General features: G+C 41.4%; 1 protein-coding gene across 8 annotated transcripts in view; it reads right to left on the bottom strand.

Annotated features, from left to right (window-relative positions):
- Positions 1-21,122, bottom strand: part of SDK1 (sidekick cell adhesion molecule 1) — a 659,529-nt gene that overhangs the window by 460,589 nt on the left and 177,818 nt on the right. For all 8 annotated transcript variants that reach the window (XM_079953648.1, XM_079953647.1, XM_079953646.1 and 5 more), the window contains 2 exons: positions 10,323-10,482; positions 3,708-3,814 (listed from right to left, as the gene is read on the bottom strand). In XM_079953648.1, the coding sequence (XP_079809774.1) occupies positions 3,708-3,814; positions 10,323-10,482 (267 nt within the window). The remainder of the gene's footprint in view (positions 1-3,707; positions 3,815-10,322; positions 10,483-21,122) is intronic.

The following is a 21,122-nucleotide window of genomic DNA, read 5'->3' as shown; positions in this document are numbered from 1 at the left end:
CCTTTGAGGCCAAACTCCCTCATCCACCTGGGGTTCTGAGGTTCAATGGGTGTGTGTGTCAAGGTAAGGCCTCCCTTCTCACCTTCAGGTGACTGAGAGGAATAGTTTAGATTAAGGAAACAACACAGGGAAAGGGAGTTTAATACCCCTGCTCCAGTCCAACCAGTTTGGCCTGATTTTAAGCTAAGATCCTGCTAGTCTCCATAGTGTGAAGTTTGTTCCTGAGTTATAAAGAAACAAGGCAGGAGAGGGCGGGGGACAGCTCCAACACTGGTTGGACTGAAATAATTCAGAAGATGAAGATTATCTTGCAAATGCCCTCCATCTGCAAAATAATCTGAGCCTTGAACAGTATAAACCCCAACTACCCAGTACAGCCTTCAGCAACTGCTCTCTGAAAAGTTGGCTTATCTAGCTAATGAGCTTTTCAGCAGAAGTAGATATAAATGTTTTTGGCCTAATCAACCAAAAAGGCTGGCCTAAACAGCCCTGCCTAGTCATGCTTAGGTGGGAAAATGAAATGGAGAAAAACCAGTGGAGGAAGGGAAGACAATTTACTTTGCGAGTCACCTTGAATGCCCCTTGAATGAGCAGAAAGGTGAAATAGAAATACTGATATAGGGTTTTTTGCTAGAAAATCTTAAAGGAAATCTAACAAGAATTTAGAGCAAATGATTCAGCAGAGGAAACACAGCCCAGAATAACTAAGGAGATAGTACAAGAATACTTGGCTAGTTTAGATGTATTCAAGTCTCCAGGGCCAGATGAACTGCATCCAAGAGTATTAAAAGAACTGGCAGATGTGATCTCAGAACCACTGGCAGTCATCTTTGAGAATTCCTGGAGAACAGGCGAAGTCCCGGCAAACTGGAGGAGGGCAAATGTTGTCCCTATTTTCAAAAAGGGGGAAAGAGAGGACCCAAATAATTACCGCCCAGTCAGTCTGACATCAATACAGTGGTGCCTCGCAAGACGAAAAGAATCTGTTCCGCGATTCTCTTCGTCTAGCGGTTTTTTCGTCTTGCGAAGCAAGCCCATTGAAGGCTTAGCGGATTAGCGCTATTAGCGGCTTAGCGGCTTTTAGCAGCTTTTAGCGGCTTAGCAGCTTAGCGGATCAGCTGATAACCGGCTTAGCGGCTTAGAAAGGGGGGGGGAGGAAAAAAACCCCGCAGGAACTCGCAAGACATTTTCGTCTTGCGAAGCAAGCCCATAGGGAAATTTGTTTTGCGAAGCGCCTCCAAAACGGAAAACCCTTTCGTCTAGCGGGTTTTCCGTCTTGCAAGGCGTTCGTCTTGCGGGGCACCACTGTACCAGGGAAGATTCTGGAGCAGATCATTAAGCGAACAGTCTGTGAGCACCTAGAAAGGAATGCTGTGATCACCAATAGTTAGCATGGATTTCTGAAAAATAAGTCATGTCAGACTAACCTGAACTCATTTTTTGACAGAATTACAAGCCTGGTAGATGAAGGGAACGGAGTGGATGTAGCCTACCTTGATCTCAGCAAGGCATTTGACAAGGTGCCCCATGATATTCTTGTAAAGGAGCTGGTAAAATGCGGACTTGACTATGCTACCACTCAGTGGATTTGTAACTGGCTGACTGACCGAACCCAAAGGGTCTCATCAATGGTTCCTCTTCATCCTGGAGAAGAGTGACTAGTGGGGTGCCACAGGGTTCTGTCTTGGGCCCGGTCTTATTCAACATCTTTATCAACGACTTGGATGATGGACTCAAGGGCATCCTGATCAAATTTGCAGATGACACCAAACTGGGAGGGGTGGCTAACACCCCAGAGGACAGGATCACACTTCAAAACGACCTTGATAGATTAGAGAACTGGGCCAAAACAAACAAGATGAATTTTAACAGGGAGAAATGTAAAGTATTGCACTTGGGCAAAAAAAATGAGAGGCACAAATACAAGATGGGTGACACCTGGCTTGAGAGCAGTACATGTGGAAAGGATCTAGGAGTCTTGGTTGACCACAAACTTGACATGAGCCAACAGTGTGACGCGGCAGCTAAAAAAGCCAATGCAATTCTGGGCTGCATCAATAGGAATATAGCATCTAGATCAAGGGAAATAATAGTGCCACTGTATTCTGCTCACCTGGAGTACTGTGTCCAGTTCTGGGCACCACAGTTCAAGAAGGACACTGACAAACTGGAATGTGTCCAGAGGAGGGCAACCAAAATGGTCAAAGGCCTGGAAACGATGCCTTATGAGGAACAGCTAAGGGAGCTGGGCATGTTTAGCCTGGAGAAGAGGAGGTTAAGGGGTGATATGATAGCCATGTTCAAATATATAAAAGGATGTCACATAGAGGAGGGAGAAAGGTTGTTTTCTGCTGCTCCAGAGAAGTGGACACAGAGCAATGGATCCAAACTACAAGAAAGAAGATTCCACCTAAACATTAGGAAGAACTTCCTGACAGTAAGAGCTGTTCGACAGTGGAATTTGCTGCCAAGGAGTGTGGTGGAGTCTCCTTCTTTGGAGGTCTTTAAGCAGAGGCTTGACAACCATATGTCAGGAGTGCTCTGATGGTGTTTCCTGCTTGGCAGGGGGTTGGACTCGATGGCCCTTGTGGTCTCTTCCAACTCTATGATTCTATGATTCTAACTGAATCAGAGTTTAGAATATGTACACTAATTTATATCTACAGTCATGTTTTTCAGAGTTCAGATGGAAACTTTTTTAAGTTTGGAGAGAATATTGGCTATAAAAACCCCCAAAGCACTGGCTGATTATGAGATCAGACTCATTTTACAAGGCACATGTCTTGGCATCTATAATTGAGAAAATCAACATTTATTCCCAAGTAAAAGTCAAGTATTTAATCAGAGGTCAAGCTTGGCAGTTTCTACAATCAGAGGTTTGGATGTGTCAGCCCTGAATGAGTTGGCTCACGCAGTCTTACTGGAGTAGTTGACTGTCAACCAACCCATTAATTTCCAGTTGAATTTAATTTCCGCTGAATTTAAACCTGACCTCTCTTTTGGGTGCTTTGTATGTGCATTTTTAGCAGCTTCCTAACCTCTTCACATTAAAGGGCGGCTTATCCTTGGTGGTCTTTAGCTTGCCAAACTATAGGCATAACAACTGTCTGCATTGTCAACTGATATATTTGGAAGATGGAATTAATGTCCAGGTAAGCACTCACCTCAGGGACGCAGGTGGCGCTGTGGGTTAAAGCCTCAGCGCCTAGGACTTGCCGATCGAAAGGTCGGCGGTTCGAATCCCTGCGGCGGGGTGCGCTCCCGCTGCTCGGTCCCAGCGCCTGCCAACCTAGCAGTTCGAAAGCACCTCCGGGTGCAAGTAGATAAATAGGGACCGCTTACCAGCGGGAAGGTAAACGGCGTTTCCGTGTGCGGCTCTGGCTCGCCAGAGCAGCGATGTCACGCTGGCCACGTGACCCGGAAGTGTCTCCAGACAGCGCTGGCCCCTGGCCTCTTAAGTGAGATGGGCGCACAACCCCAGAGTCTGTCAAGACTGGCCCGTACGGGCAGGGGTACCTTTACCTTTACCTTTAAGCACTCACCTCATACTAAGCATGCTCTGTGAGATGAAATGGGGACAACTTTATTCCTTTCTGAGACAACAGAACTGGCCTGAGCTAATGGTCAGGAAAATGACTATGACATTGTAATCTGCAAAAAGGAGCAAAAATTAGGAAATTTTTGAAATAAATGCCAATCATACATACATGCCACTTGAACTTCTGATTTTCTTTGCAGAAGTGCCCCCATTCTGTTCCTCACAACACACTGATAAAAACCAGCATCAGATCTTTGCAAGGATGGGATAACGTACCTGTAAGACAGAAAGGGATATCACAATTAAAACATGTACTTGGACTTTGATATCTGTTCTCAAAAACAGTTTGAGCCCCAGGCAGCAGGATCCACAGGGGCAACAGATCCCAATGTAGCTCTTTATTTGCCTCCCTTGTTCCTGATGTAGATCTTCACTCACTCTGTCCATGATTTATCAGTCCTCAATTCTTTTTTCCCTTTTTTTTTTTTTTTTGCATGATTCTACAACATGCTGTACGAAAAAGTACATGTATAGTTTTCAGTGGCACCTCCAATATGGATTAAAACATTTATTTATTTTTAAAATGAACATATGAAACTGACTTATGTCAGCTGGTCCATATATACATAATTATATTTGTAAACCACCTTTCCACAGTTCAAACCATGCTAAAGGTGGCTTACCACACAAAAAATGTGTAACTGCAACATAACAAAAGTAGTCATAAACAATAAATAAAACATCAAAAATACAGAAGCAAATGGAACAATTTCCACATATATCACAAGATCTGAAAGAAAACTCCAAAAAACCCCAACAACAACAACACCCCTCACTGACACGCATACACAACAAAAACTGAAACAACACCCCAGCCCAAGAGTTTGCTTGGGGCTTGCTGCTTGCCTGTGATCATACCGCTCTTGGTTCTTGTCATGCTAGCTTGGTTTGTGCCAATTCTTAGTTCACTTTAGCAGTACAGGTTCAGCCTATAGCAGGTATATTGGCAGTGAACTAGGCTCTGCTGTCAAGCTTTAGTCTGCTGAGCCCAAAACATTGAGCTGCAAGCCTGAAAATGCAATGACTGATGTCAACTCTAACATAAACCATCTCCTCCCAGGGCAGACAAGAATGGCATAGAGAAGAATGGCGTGCTTTTTAAGATTGTTTCTGTATTGCATATTCTGTAATATTATATGCATTTGTTTTAATGTTGTTAATGTCCCCTCCACAAAATAAATAGTTTTGTTTTGCCTTTTGGTCCCCCCATTTGAAATTCTACATATTATTTACATTCCTCCCTCCAGTCCTCTTTGCCTCAGCCAGCCATTTCACCACAGGAGCCTTTCTTTGCCTGCAGGGGACAGACACCTAAACAAATAACATTATTTCCCCCCCTACCTTAGCCTTTTCCTCTTTGACAGGATTACCTAAAGTACCAACCACATCCATCCTTAATCTTTTAACTGTTGTTATATCTGTCTGGGGACGCAGGTGGCGCTGTGGGTTAAAGCCTCAGCGCCTAGGGCTTGCCGTTCGAAAGGTCGGCGGTTCGAATCCCTGCGGCGGGGTGCGCTCCCGCTGCTCGGTCCCAGCGCCTGCCAACCTAGCAGTTCGAAAGCACCTCCGGGTGCAAGTAGATAAATAGGGACCGCTTACCAGCGGGAAGGTAAACGGCGTTTCCGTGTGCGGCTCTGGCTCTGGCTCTGGCTCTGGCCAGAGCAGCGATGTCACGCTGGCCACGTGACCCAGAAGTGTCTCCGGACAGCGCTGGCCCCTGGCCTCTTAAGTGAGATGGGCGCACAACCCCAGAGTCTGTCAAGACTGGCCCGTACGGGCAGGGGTACCTTTACCTTTACCTTTATATCTGTCTGAGTTCTCCAGACAACATTTTAATTTACAATAAAATAGAATCAGAACTGCAGAGTTGGAAGGGACCCCAAGGGTCATCTAGTCCAATCCTCTGAAATGCGTGTGTGTGTGTTTTACTATAATTTAAAAATACTAATAATTTTTACTAAATTTACTAAAATAAAATTTGTATTTTAGTAAAATACTAATTTAGTAATTAGTATTTCAAAGAAATACTGTATTTGGAAGACAAACAAGAGTCTAAACAAAGCTACATGACCAGCACTATAAGACTTTTCAACTGAATTTAATTTTTAGTTTACCTTACCATGATGTACTGGGAAAGAAAGCCAAGGCACATTTAGAATCATCTGGCCACCGTCTCATTTTATTTACAAAATAAAACAAAATATATTGTTGAGGTAAAAATGTGAAAAATAAGCATTTAATTATCCTTGGCTTTCCTTGAAAAAATACCTGCTGCCTAAAAGCAAAGTGTATTTAATTCGTAAGTGAATATTTTCTGAAGAAGATGTTGAACATTCTGACTAATACAAAACATTTCTAATTCAGCATAAGATTAAGTCTCTGAATGGGTAAAGGATGGGGGTAATGGAAGAAAAGAGTGTGCATTGCTGTAAATCAAATAAACGCATGACATCACCTTCCCATAAGAAATAAAAGACTGTTTATTTCCTAGCTTTTCTGCTTTGGGCAATGCATGTTGTTGATTGCTGACAGGAGTAGAGAGAATCTGCCTTTTTTTAAAAAAGGGGGCCTTGTGTATGTCTGTTGCATAATGCCAATGGAGGGCACAGGGTCATCACCTAAATATAAAAGACAGAGTGCACAGACAGTTCCAATGCACAAAAACAATGGCAGAGTGCCAATCAGAGTTATGAGTTTAAGCACAGAGATCGAGAACAGTGGGGAGTAAGAAGTTTGGGGTGAAAAGTTTATCATAAGATTGGTATTGAAGACTGCTCATGAGCTCTGCACAAGCATGCAAGCTTTGAAGGAGCTAGCTCTTCAGCTGGCTTTTAATGAACTTTCCCACCATCCCTACTTTTGACAATCAGTTGGCATTTTTTAAAAAAGAGAAACTACAAGCCATGCTTAGTAATTTCCAGTCCTGCAAAGTTAATTTAGAAACTGAAATAGTTCAGCCAAATGAACTTTTTAGTTTATAAAATGTTCATCCTCTGCATTCAGTGTTAAAAACTGCTCTGCTGAGGTATAGGGCCCAAGAGCAAATCAGGAGCCACATTTAAGATTTTTGACAGACAGACTATCATCAGGTGAAGCTTTCCCCTTTCCCCATAATTATATTTCCATTAAAATATACAGGCTTACCCAGTTTAATTTGTGCCAGTCACACAGCTACTAAAGGCACAAGGTATCTTTTACTTTCTTCCTGATCTTCATGCTGCAAGCTGCTCCCCTTAGAATAGAGGGGAGGGAAGATGCAGACAATGCTTCACATTCCTTCCTCAGTCCTGCCTTTTCAATGCTTGCAGCAAACTTTCCAAATATTTAGAGTGTCAGACTAAGACCTGTGAACCCTAGGTTTGAACCCCCACTTGGCCAGTCACTGGCCAGTCACTACTTCTCAGCCTAATCAGGGTTGCTGTGGGAATTAAATGAGGAGGGGGAGAACCATGTTTGCCACCTTGAGCTCCCTGGAGAATAAGATGGGATATAAATGCAACAAATAACATTTCAGCTATGAAAAGTGCTTATGCAACGATTTTCTAACTTGCACTCTGCCCTATATCAAAGGAATGCTATGACTAAAGAAACAGAAATATTCAAATTCATGACCCAGTTAGAACTCACACAGTTAGGTGCAGATCAAGGGGGCATTCTTTGCAGCACCCCTGAGAAGAGAGGAAATAAACAGAATAATGAAGCAAATGAGTATTGTTAAGGTGCCAGGCCCAGACAGATTTTTTTGTGGAGTGATCCAAGTGTCATCTTGACTTATTAACCCCCAAACTGCATTCGGTTTACTAGGAAGCTTCGGAAAGATCCTCACTTTCCCATCCTTCTCTGTAAGTAACACAAATTCCAAATTCTGTAATTCCAAAACCTGGCAAACACCCAAACTCTGTGAGTTAAATCTCACTAATCAACACTGACAGCAAAATCCTTGTAGCAGTTCTAGTGGACAGGCTTCAGGAAGTGATGAGCATCCTAATCCACCCAAACCAGGTTGGATTTATATGACACCATCAAAGGGTAGATAAGCTCCATCTTGTAATTGATCTAGTAGCACTCAACAGTACTAGCACATTGCCATTAGACTTGTTCTCCTTGCTGAAAACGAATTTGATTTGGTGCAGTGGCTCTTTTTCTTTATCCTAGGGCACTGGCTCTGTGGTATACACCAAGAACATGTGCACTGGGTGAAAACCATGTACATAACACCCATGTCCAGGATACAGGCAAATGGCAAATTGTCAGGTTCCCCCCCCCCTCCCCATGCAGAGGGTAACCAGACGGGGATGCCCCCTTTTCCCACTGATATTTCATCTTTTTCTAGAGCCCTTAATATTTGCCATTCAACAAAATACCAAGATCTGGGGTGCGCAATATGGGGGGATTTGAACATGCAGCTTGTTGACGTGATGAGACTAAGGCCAAATATAGCCCAATGTTATTCAACCAAAAGAAAATATACTTTTTTTCTGCAATGATTTCATCTTAATGAATAAATGCAATTCCCTGCATATAAATACAAAAACATCCAGAGTGTATTTTGGTTTTTGGAAAGCAATTAGAAATAAATAATAGAGCTGAAATATTCATAGCAATATATTTATTCAAACTTTATAGTAAATTTTGATTAGCTTTCCATGCACATTCTGTAGAAGACAAATGCTTCAAGTATTCAAAACAAGTTAATCAAACCCTAAATAAAATAAATATGGTTTTCATGGCAACCTAAGGAATTTTTAAAAAACAAAGTATAATATATAAGTGCAGCGGGCAGCACTTAAAAGGAAAGGTCTTCTATATGTCCCTTCAGTAGCAATATGTAACAATACACTACTTGGTTTTTGTATTACAGAATTATAATATAATATTAAGTAATGCAAGATGCTGGATGTATAACAATTGTCATACTAAGGCCTGTTCTATTTCCTATCCTCTTTCCTAGCCCACCTTTCTGTACTGCTTTCTTTTACAACTCCCAAATATTGTTGGTGTCCCATCAGAGTTGTGTATTTCTGTTCAGTTTTTTGGCTGCTGACTGCAGTAAAGCACCCCCATTGATCAACCCAATATCAAAATCACAGACATGCTTACTTCTGTGATTAATCAAGCCAGTAGACGTTGTTGCCCTAAATAATAATTTAAATTGCCGTTCCATACATAACAATCCTGCATTCTGAGTGTTCCAAGCACATCACAGCCATCAGCAGCTGGTTGGCAATGGAGGTTTATTTTGCATGGGCTAAGGGCTGAAGGGCCAGAGATGCTTGTTCTGCCCAGTGAGTCACTCTTATGCAAGCTAAGACAGAGGCATGACATTTCTTCCTCTCTCCTACACAAACATAGGCTTTGACAATTTTATACGGCAGGTATGGGGCTGACCTGAGACAGCAAAACTTATCTAATACCACTTGTTGAATTCATGGCTTGAAGCAGAGACATTTTAGCTCACAGGTGATACGTGTAGCCACTATGCAATGCCACCTCTCAGCAAACAGTTTCCACACAGATACCAAGCTCATACAGTTCAGACATTAAGTGATATGGCAAAATGCATATCTCCTTCAGACTATGTTTGGTAGAAAGTTCAAATGCAAGCAGTTTGCCATTGAACAAATCACTACATGTAGATTACCCCACCCATCCCTGAACCCCACAGTGAATCACACTGACAACATAAGAGGAGCCCTTCAGCTGAATCAGACCAAAGGCTCATCTAGCCCAGCATCCAATTCTTCACTTGCAACCACTGAGACCTTGACTCCACTATTAAACCAGATGAACCTCGAAAGGTGTCCAGAGCACTGCCTAGTCCTGTTGGATGAGTTTCTGTTAGTAAGGCTTGAGAATGCAGACATGGTGCTTGGATCAGTCAGGGCAGCCACTTGCACTCTGGACCTTTGCCCTTTTTGGCTGATAAAAACTTGCAGGGATGGGACAGCTGGCTGGGCCAGGGAGGTGATTAATACCTGCTTCGAGAGGGGGTGGTCCCTGCCTACTTGAAGGAGGCAGTGGTAAAATGACAAATGACCTTTTGTTTGCCAAGCATTTAGTTGTTTAAACATTTGTAATCTGTCAATATAGGTTTTCATAACAATATCTATTTTGATAAAAAAATGTCTATAATGCAGACCCTCCAAGTGTCCCTATTTTCCAGGGACGTCCCTAATTTTGAGCAGCCGTCCCAGTTTCTGATTTGATCCTGGAATGTCCCATTTTCCTTAGGATGTCCCTATTTTCATTGGAGAAATGTTGGAGGGTATGGAGGTATCCGACTCCCAAGCCATCTAAAGGCATTTCTGTATAGGGAAGGGGTTTTTTTTAATATTTAATGTTTTATATATGTTGGAAGCTGCCCAGAATGGCTGGGGCAAGATGTGTAGGGTATAAATAGTAAAATTATCATTATGGAATGGGACGTCCCTGTTTTCGTCAGATAAATGTTAGAGGGTATGTACAATGTATTAGAACAAAGGAACTGCATTGCAGGGGGCTGTACTAGATGACCCTCGGGATCCCTTTGAGCTGTACAATTCTATGATTCTATGAGATATCATAAAGGCAGCCCATAAGATAGTTCTACTGTCTTAAGTTTTAACTGTATTGTATGTTTACCCATTTTGTTCTTTTGTGATGCAATGATACAAAAATAAAAATCTTTCCTCATTACAAAGCTGAAAAATATAATCTATAGATTGCTATTCTAAAAGCCACTTACGTGTACTCGTTGGTGAAGGCCGTGGTTTCCCTGCCATTGTGCAGCCATTTGAATTCCAAAGGCCAGCTACCTTCTGCCAAACATGTAAGCACGAGGCGGTTCCCTTCTAGGTGAGTCTGGGGCAAGCCTGGCTCTGTCTTGAAATAGGGTGCAACATCATCTGAAATAGGATAGAAAAATAAAGTCAAAATGAGGGGACGAGGTTGTGAAATTGCTTTATGTTCTTTTTCAAGACAGACTACAAATCAAGCGCTTACGGTTCTGATTTTTCTAGAAAGGGTTCAGGTACCTCCTAGAATTTCACACCAACCAAAGAGAAGAGACAGAAAATGCCTATCCAAATTCTTTATTTAATCTTACCATCATAGGTGTTTCAATACACATCACATATATGTACATATTGCTACTCTAATAATCTAACTTCTATGCAAATAAGAACATAAGAAGGGTATGCAGGATCAGGCCCATCTAATCTAGCTTCCTGTTCTCATAGTGGCTCACAGACACCTGCAGGATTCAATGTCAATGGCACTCTCCCTTCTGCGGTTTCCAGCAGTTGGTATTCAGAAGCATTACTGCCTTTGATCATGCAGATGGAGCAAAGTCATCCTGGTTAAAAGCCATTGTTAGCCTTATCCTCCATGAATTCATCTAATCCTCTTTTAAAGCCATCCAAGTTGGTGACCATCACTACTTCCACTAATAACAATAACAAATTTTTTATTATTCGTATCCCGCCCATCTGACTGGGTTGCCCCAACACTCTGGGCGGTTTCCAACAGCAGTGTACCTATTTAGTACCGGCCGAGTTTTGAGAAATGATTTTTGTTGAAATTAATTTAATCACAAAACAGTAAGTACAGTGGTACCTCGGGTTAAGAACTTAATTCGTTCTGGAGGTCCGTTCTAAACCTGAAACTGTTCTTAACCTGAAGCACCACTTTAGCTAATGGGGCCTCCTGCTGCCACCATGCCACCACCGTGCAATTTCTGTTCTCAAACAGAAGCAAAGTTCTTAACCTGAGGTACTATTTCTGGGTTAGTGGAGTCTGTAACCTGAAGCGTCTGTAACCTGAGGTACCACTGTATTTCCAGCAGTGCCAGCCTGCCCATGAGGCAGGCTAAAGCAACTGAGGTTGCATGGCGGTGGCTTCTTCCAGTGAGATCTTGCAGAACTTGCATGAGATATCACAAGATATTGCCATAAACCATTGCAGCCACACGACCCCCGTAAGCAAGACTTAGGTGAGGAGGACACCTTCTTGTTTCATCTCAGGTGGGGAAATGGGACGGGTGCCCCTGACCTCCACGCTCTTGTTGGCTTTGCTGGGTGTCTGGGTTGGACTGAATGAAGACTATTGCTTTAAAATTCTGGTCCAACAACTATTAGCTGCAGCACAAATGCTTACAGCTAAAGGTTGGAAATATTTGAATAGAATTAACAAAGAGGCCTGATACAGACATGCATGTTCTTTACTGATAATGCAAAATATTGGGGCAATTTTTTTTTAAAAAAATTAATGCTCGGCAAACTTTTATTCAGCATATAAATAAATGATGGAAATAATATTCAGACCCTCCCACCTAGATACGCCTGTATTTTGAATGTTGTTGGTTTTTTGATGTTATTGATTATTTTTGATGGAGCTTTAGATTCTGTATCACTTACATGTATCTGCCCAAGAATAGAGAGAATAATAATAATACTGCTTTATAACATTTCACCACTCACCTCCTGCTCTGATAATTAAAGATAATAGCTGTTTCTTTTTTTCATATCCTATTCCATCCTTTCTCAGACTAGTAAGCTTTTCTTATTCCTTTCTTCTAGGTATGTATGTATTTATGAATCTCTCACTGCCCACTTATCTCAATATAAGCCTGTATCTTTCTTTGTACTGAAAATTAAATCAAGATACTGTAAATTAATTTCTGAAAAATCTTCATCAGTGGCCAAAATGTTGAAAAGATAATAGGGGGGGGGGGGTTGGAGGATTAAAAAATAGAGAGACACACACACACACAGAGAGAGAGAGAGAGAGAGAGAGAGAGAGAGAGAGAGAGAGAGTTAGGATCTTAGAGGAATGGATATCTATACTGAAGTTATATCATTATTCTGCCACTCATCCTTAATCCTTAACTTTTTTCATATATATTTTAAAAAACAATGCTTCACAGAATGAGAGCATACCGTATCGCTGTACAAGATATTTGAATCCTACACAAAAAACAATGAAGGGAAAATACAGTGATAGAACTTGGTAATAAATGTATGCCAGGATTTCCTTACATGCCCAAGTAACTTACAAAACCAATATGTTACCTTCCCTCTCATCTTCCCATTCCAGCTCCCCACCCCCTGCATAAAACTTTAAAAAGCCATAGTAGGGCATAGCTGCCTGCTGTTATTGCCTTTTTCACGAAGTCTGTATGAGTGTGCTGCCTCACACTCAAATTTAAATAGATGTGGAATTGATCTCAGAAGCAACAGAGAGGGAGAAGGTTGGGAGGAAGATGTGTCAGAAACCGAAGAGGTCACTGGGAGCAGGGAAAGTTTGTGGTGGAGGGAAGTCCAAAATCAGAATCAGAGGCAAAGGCAGAAGCAGGAAAGAAGGGAGGCCAAATGGTAGAGATGTTTTAAGGGGGGTGTCTCCTGCTTCTGCTGCAGCAAGCTCCCCTTCCTCCGGGTCTCCTAGGACCAGAAGAGGTATGAAGAGGGAGGAGCAAACACAAGCACATCAGCGTAGTCTCAGATTGCTTGGGAAGGACCTGCGGGGGGTGAGGGGGTGGAGAGAGATTTAGGCAGCAGTGGGAAGGCAGGGAACTTCAGCCTCCATAACTGCCTCATAGGGACAAGATGTACAGAGAAGTGTTGCTGGGCTCACTAGGCCTGGTACACCTGAGCCAGCCTTGTTTCTGCTGATAAAGATTTAACTCCATGTGATGTTTTGCTGACTGGGTCCCTGACACTTGGTTCACCCTCTCAATTTAATTATTTTAAATTTAAGCTGTGAACTAAAATCCAGGCCTGGTAATGTAATTAAACTGTTTCTGCTATGGTTTTGTAACAGTATTGTCTGCAAATATCAAGGCCCAAGTTAAGCAGGATATAACAATCCTTTTAAACTTCATTGTTTATACTCAGCACTCACATATGATGAAAATGTTAATATATAAAGCAGTTACAAAGTAATATCTTATTCAAGGTTTTTTATCATGCATTGTTTTCTTTTGAAATGCAAAGATGTGATTTGTATTTATAATTTCAAATGTTTAATATAAATGCAATTTTATTAAAAGTTTTACCACAATAAATTTATTATCTGCACACAATGAGAGATTAGTTGCACAAAAGACTACATAAGACTGTGCAGCAAGAGCTGGGGAAGATGATAGTCTAAGTGTCCAAGTCTAAATATATGACCCAACACAATAATTTCCATGAGGTGGGCATGGCAGTTGAACTAGGTTAAACACTATTCAGATTTGCTGTTTAAATTAAATGGCACTGAATCCAAAGTTCATCTGATATTACCTAAAGCTACTGGAGTTGTTTACCATCCACCACAGGGAACTGCCGTTTAGCAGGCTATGTATTCCAACACATTCAGCCCCGAGACTGAAGTAAGTTGTATGCCTCCATTCAACAGGGCTTACTTCTTAATAAGTGTGTATAAGAACACACTCATAAGTTGCTAAGGTTTCCTGATGTTCAAGCAAAGGTACTCACTTCCTAACAGAATGAAGTTACTTACTTACTTCTATTAATTTCAATGGGTCTACTCCAAGCAGAACCTAGTTGAATACAACCAACCAATTTAAGTTTTGCATGTTTCATATAAATTGTAGAAAAATAAAGTGTGTTTAGAAGTGCATTCCTGAACAAGCCTTACACTAAATAAGACTTGAAATAGGTTTAATTTTAAAAGTTGGTTGGTTGTAGATTTGGAACGGAAGGACTGACATAGTAATTATGGCTGGGTTGGTAAGAGATCATACATAATGTTGGCTAGATTCTTTTCCTATTGATGTGTAAAACAACTGCAAAAGGGCATAAAATGAATAAAAAAATGCTCTTTGATATTTTCTCCCTGCTAAGAAGAGCCTTTTTATGACTGATTTTCCAGCTCCTGCTTGTGCTTTCCTATCATGAAATCTTGTTAGCAATTTTGATCCACAGGTTGATGATAGTTTCAAAACTATATCCAACACTTGCACACTATTAAAAACTCTCTCATTCAAACCCCAAAGCGGATTTTTTTCTTCACAAAAAAAAAGTAATTTTAAGACCGTCTGGTTAAAGACAATGTTGAAAGGCACATTAATCTTGCTGTTCTACAGGATGTTTTTGTTCAAAGCTGCTATCAAAATTCTTCATTTATCCTGAGACATGTCCTGCTGTGATAATCATTTCATCCAAGCTTACTTTTCTAACTTTCTAAAGAGAGTTTAATGAACTGCATTTAATTCTTGTGAATGCAAGAAGCAGAACAGCCTAGCACCACGTATTATACCAGAGGGTATAAACACAACTATATTTAAGGTCAGAACTTCAAATACAGTAAAGAGTAAAAAAAAATGTTGAACAGACTTTATTAGAATACTGTGCTCTGCCCCTGGGGAAGGGGCACATCAAAGGAGACATTTTTCCTACCTTCCATGGACCATACCTAGCAGAGGGCTCAAAGAAGGCACCAACTAATATCTGGTCAGCTGTATGTCATGCTTTATTCCAGTAATATTGCTTCACAACATCTGATTTTGCCTATGGCCCAGTGTCCTCTCAGCAATAAGTCATTTGGCCCACCTCTTTTTCCAGGCTAGTTCACTGTCTGACTCATCCTCAGGCACCTCCCTGGAGCTGGGGTGCATTTCTAGGATGGGAGGCAATGCCAAAGACAGGTCAGGCAGCTCCTTCTCACCTCTTGGGATGTCTAATAATAATGAGGCAGGACCTCAGCTCAGTAACCTGCTTGATCCCTCCCCAACATACATATCAACCACTGGACTCCACCCCAGTCTCCAATTCCACAGCCTTGTCCCATTCTTCTGCCCCTTGCCTTGCCAAGATGTCTCTACAGGACATCTCTACATTACAATCCCTGTGTCCTGTCTCCCACCTAAGAGGTGATTTCTGTAAAAGTAAAGTACTAAACTTTTAGTATACCTGTTTAACAGTACAAACACAGTAGCTAGGCAAGAGCAGCAGCTAATCCAGGTGCTCTTACAAGGCAAATGAGTGACAAGAATAAATGAGGACAAAGGCCAAGTTTCAGGAGTTCAAGAGTAGTAACAAGAGTTCCAAGACTGCAGGAGCTGTGAAGTTGTTACAACAAGGTTATCCATCTACCCAACAAGCTTTTATGCAGTCAGAGAAGACTTGATTACTCGTGAGAGTCCCTCTACCTGCAAGAATTCCTAGACTGAAGAAAGGCACTAATCTCTGGGGCAAGGGAGTCTCCTCTTGTCTCTTATGGCATTGTTTCTCCCTGGAAGGCATTACGAGTCACCTCCTCCTCCAAACTCTTCCACTCTGTCAGAACAGTCTGGGCCCTGGGTATCTCTTATCTTCCACAGACTGGGAAGCCCCAGGGTCTCCCAACTCATGCAGTCCTGGTATGTCCAGAAGTGGAGTGGCAGCTTTATCAAGTGGGTTCTGCTGCTTAGTTTCATCCCCCTCCCCCCACACCTCAAGTGCTGTCCACATTGGAAACGACACCCTGAAGCTCTTTATTTGCTCAAGCTCTTATTTGCTTCAAGTTACAAGAAAGGAGATTCCAACTAAACATCAGGAAACATATTCTGACATTAAGAGCTGTTCAACAGTGGAACGGTCTTCCTCAGGAGGTAGTGGACTCTCCTTCCTTGGAGGTTTTTAAGCAGAGGTTGGTCATCTGTCATAGATGCTTTAGCTTAGTTTCCTGCATTACAGGGGCTTGGACTAGATGACCCTTGGGGTCCCTTCCAAATTCTTTGATTCTATGATTCTATGAATAAAACTTCCAGTTGCACCAATAACTTTTTTTTGGGGGGGGGGTGGATGATTATAATTGAGTCTGCAGTTGTGGGGGAGGGTTAACCTCCCATTCCTATACACCATGCACATATTTATCTCCCCACAGCTGTTATTTAGAGGGAGTGCCTAAATTTGCTAAATGCAATCACACATTTAAAATACCTAGTTTGGCCCCTCCTAACTTGTCAAAGTGTGTGGCCATTTCCAAGTTTGCACTCAGTTATTTTTCTGGAACTTCAGTCTTATTCTAAAGATATAAAAGACCCCCCTCTGCATGTCCCTTCCAGGTATGATAGCAGTTTATGTGTGCTAATATTGCATTGCTGCTTCCAAGAGCAGTTGTATGAAATCAGAAGGTGCAGGCAGAATTCTATGCACACAGAGTTTCTGTCTTCCCCTGCACAGAGTCAGATTATTTTTATTTTTGCATAAACAAAATCACAGAAAACAGATATGAAATATCAAAGCAAAAAGAAAGTGGGGCCAGAAACATTGGTAATGCATTCCAGACTGTTAGTATAATAAAAATTATAACAAGTCTATATAAATAAAAGGGACACAGGTGGCACTGTGGGTTAAACCACAGAGCCTAGGACTTGCCAATCAGAAGGTCGGCAGTTCGAATCCCCGTGACGGGGTGAGCTCTTGTTGCTCGGTCCCTGCTCCTGCCAACCTAGCAGTTCGAAAGCATATCAAAGTGCAAGTAGATAAATAGGTACCGCTCCGGCGGGAAGGTAAACGGCATTTCCGTGCGCTGCTCTGGTTCGCCAGAAGCGGCTTAGTCATGCTGGCCACATGACCCGGAAGCTGTACACCGGCTCCCTTGGCCAATAAAGCAAGATGAGCGCCGCAACCCCAGAGTCGGCCATGACTGAACCTAATGTTCAGGAGTCCCTTTACCTTTATATAAATAAAAATGCCATGAACATGGATATCCCTTATTTTCAGGCGAGGGGGGTGTTAGACTCTGTTGATGTGCTGTGCACCAAATTCTTTAATACAATGCATAGGATTTCCTGAGCCAAGAGTAAGTCTTTCCTCCAAGGGTGGGAGCTAGGAGTCCAAGATCTGCCCCATGTCTCCTCTTCCAGGATGCAGAACAACAGTGGACATTATGGGTGAAGAAGGAGCTTGAGTTTGAGAAGAGAGGTTCCTGGGTGTAGCAGTGGGCAAGTCAAGCTCAATGTGGAACTGCCATCTTTCTTATAGAATCTAGGATACAGGCACTGGATGGAAAATATTCACTGCTCCAGGCTTAGTACACTCTGAAAGAGAATTTGGGCTTCACTGATGCCCATGGCAAAACCTCTATTATCAAAGAACTTCTGTTAGTAACATTTTTCTTTAAAACTACCAGAAAAATGTGTTTTAAAAAACCCACCCACAGAACTATGGAGAAAAAGGCATAAAAGTTTTATATAACTTAATTATGAACAGTTTGCATGCTGCAGCCCATAAGCAAGTAAGTAAAGTTTGCCCCAGGGTCCTCTCAAATCAATGGGAATTGCCAGCATGTGTGAAAGGCAGTTGTGGAATAAATCCACTAGTCCGCTTTTTCCCCCTCTAGGAAACTACTGAGCTATCCAATGAAACTGATGTATAAAAACCAAATAGTTACCCAAATTATCTCTTTCTATCCATTTTCATTAGTTTATACCAACACCTACGTTAATAGAAAGATAATTCCACTCTGGGGATATTTTCCTGTTTCTTCTTTCTAGCTTAATCTTCTCCCCATATTCTTTTACTGTCCCCCAACCAACACTTCTTGTATGTTACAAAGCTGTTGTCGGCGCCTTTGGGCACTTGCCTCTCTACAGCTGATGAGTAAAAAGAAAAAAAGCTTGAAAATAAGTCCTCAACAATTGCAGCTGAAATACTTGCATTATATTTTACTGTGCTGAAGCACAGATCAACCTTCCACAACAAGGGGTTTCTTCGGCTCCATGGTTTGAACAGGAAATATTGAGGTCTAACTTGGTGAGCTACTATAAACCTGGTGATGCCTGAACAGATTAGAAGGAAAATGGGCTTCTGACCAATACCAATTCCTACAACTGGCAGGTAGTAGAGAGCCAGTGTGGTGTAGTGGTTAAGAGCGATAGACTCGTAATCTGGTGAACCGGGTTCGCGTCTCCGCTCCTCCACATGCAGCTGCTGGGTGACCTTGGGCCAGTCACACTTCTTTGAAGTCTTTCAGCCCCACTCACCTCACAGAGTGTTTGTTGTGGGGGAGGAAGGGAAAGGAGAATGTTAGCCGCTTTGAGACTCCTTAAAGGGAGTGAAAGGCAGGATATCAAATCCAAACTCTTCTTCTTCTTCTAGTATGATTTTAAATTCTGGGAGCCTTGGTATTCTGCCTTTGCCTAGTCAAGCACCTACTGAACAATACCTTCAGGTCTAGATCTAAGTACAACCATCCATGGTCTTGACCTGTCCATGACCAGGAACACCTGGCAACTCCAGCTGTACTCGTCAAAGTTTAAGGTCATTGGATATTATCTAGAACTCCATCTGACACCTGAACTTCTACAATTCAAATGGAACTGTAATAAAATTGTCCTCAAAATTCAATATTATTAGAAGTTTAATTGTAATGGACCTACTAAAACATTATTAAAAGAATATAAAACACTCTGATGCTCTGTAAGATATAAACCGTTCAAGAAATTGTATCGCCTTTAGATTTGTTTTTCACATTAAGTACAAATCATCCATTTATAAGTTACACTAACTAATCAGCATACACTCAAACTGAGTTCAAACAAAATGGAAAATAAGCAAGATTTCAATCTGAAAAGGTTATCACAACCATGACAATTATAAATTCCTATTCCCCTGGCTCACATCAATTTGAGAGTTTACTAAGTATTTTATCTCCCTCAATACATATACCGTATTTTTCGCTCTATAACACGCACCCGACCATAATATGCACATAGTTTTTAGAGGAGGAAAATCTGTAGGCATGTCACCCGTAGGCATTCCCTCCATAACACGCACAGACATTTCCCCTTACGTTCTAGGAGGAAAAAAGTGAGTGTTATGGTGCAAAAAATATGGTAAATATTAGATTAGATAAATTTATTGTCATTGTCCGTATATACACAGTATACACAACAACGAAAATCAAACACCCAAGACCGGATTCACATACACATTTGCACGTATCTCCAACACTCTCATCCTATTCAGACATAATCTATTAAAACATACATAATCCAGAATATAACACAACCTATTAGAAGCATAGCATAACCTAAAACCTATCTCATTCCTTACTACTCACTGCTTGCTATTTCTTACAACTGGCCCTGAGATCATTGTTTAGTGCAATCAGAGCTCTTGGATAGAAACTATTTAGAAGGCGTGTGGTTCGTGTTTTCATTGTCCTAGGAACATTTCTACTGTTTCCCCAGATGGAAACCACAAGATATTCAATGTTGGTTATGGAATAGCAGGCACACTATTGATTGTTTTGAATCTCCAAGAAGTAAATCCTCTTAACCCCAAATGTTAGTGATAGTGGTCAGCTGTTTTTGAATATCCACCATTCTGTATTATACATCTTTTCATGAAAACATGGCCGCAATTTACCCCATAGGATCATTTTACCTCAGTTATGAGACATTTTGGTCAAAAGAGGATTCTGAAGCAATACAGAAACCTGCAAAAGCAGTGAAATTTGTATACTCCCAGGTCTTCCCTCTTGGGAAATAGAAATCTCTAAGAAATCTTCTGAAATGAGAACTTTATAATTGAGTGCAGAATGAACTTAGAAGCTGATATAACCAGTGGTCACATGCCTTCTTTAGAGCAGGCATGGTCAACCTGTGGCCATCCAGATGTTGTTAGATTCCCAACACCTATCAAGCCCCAGCAACCATAGCCAATGGTCAGAGATTGTTAGAGTTGTAATCCAAAAACATGTGAAGGGCTGCAAGTTCCTCACCCCTGCTATAAAACAATTCTAGATAATGGTTCCCTGCAATACTAAGACAAATCCAACCATTTAGATCCTTAGTGCTTGGTTTCAACAAAGGAATACTCTATGACATTAGGCTAAGAAGCTGTGGAATTGCCAGCTACAAAGATTTCTTTTATTTCTATTTTCCTTTGTTTTGTCTTCTAGCTTTTCTGAGCCCTGAAGTAATTCCTGAACTTTCTAGCCCTTCAGTTCTTCAGGGACACATACCTTTTTTACATTCTGAAGAAAAAGTCATTTCATACAAAATTATTATTGCTGATAATATAATTAATGAACCTATTGCAACTGATCAGTATAAAGTTTTTCATCTTCCTCAGTTACCTTTACAGAAACAAATCAAATGCAAATCCCAATACTAGCAGGTTAAATCTGCAATATGGGATGGTGTGTGTGGGTTCGGGAGAGAGACTTCCTTTGTATCAACAATTTGACTCCATAGCAAGCAAAAGCTTCTATACAAGCCAATACAATACATAATTATTCCCTTTGTAGCAAAGCCTAATGTACATTATTACAAAATTACTAAGTAATATGCTATCCGTTCCCCACTACACTTTCAATCATGCTGTTAATTAAGAACAGGAAATCTTCAAAAGTACTTTTGAGTTGCCTGCGTTGCTGGCCTAGAAGCAGAGGGAAGGGAAGCAATTTTGGGAAAGGTGGTGAAATGGACAGAGTAAAATCTTTGCTTGATAAGATTCAACATGCTTTACCAAGACCCTTCAGTAAATAGACTAGCTGAGTTTGGCAAATGATTCTGAGTTCTCCAGAGGGATTAGATGCCACAGTACATGCT

Source organism: Podarcis cretensis, assembly GCF_951804945.1.
Source record: "Podarcis cretensis genome assembly, chromosome: 14".
Taxonomy (NCBI): Eukaryota; Metazoa; Chordata; class Lepidosauria; order Squamata; family Lacertidae; genus Podarcis; species Podarcis cretensis.
This window is presented reverse-complemented; position numbering and strand designations above follow the sequence as displayed.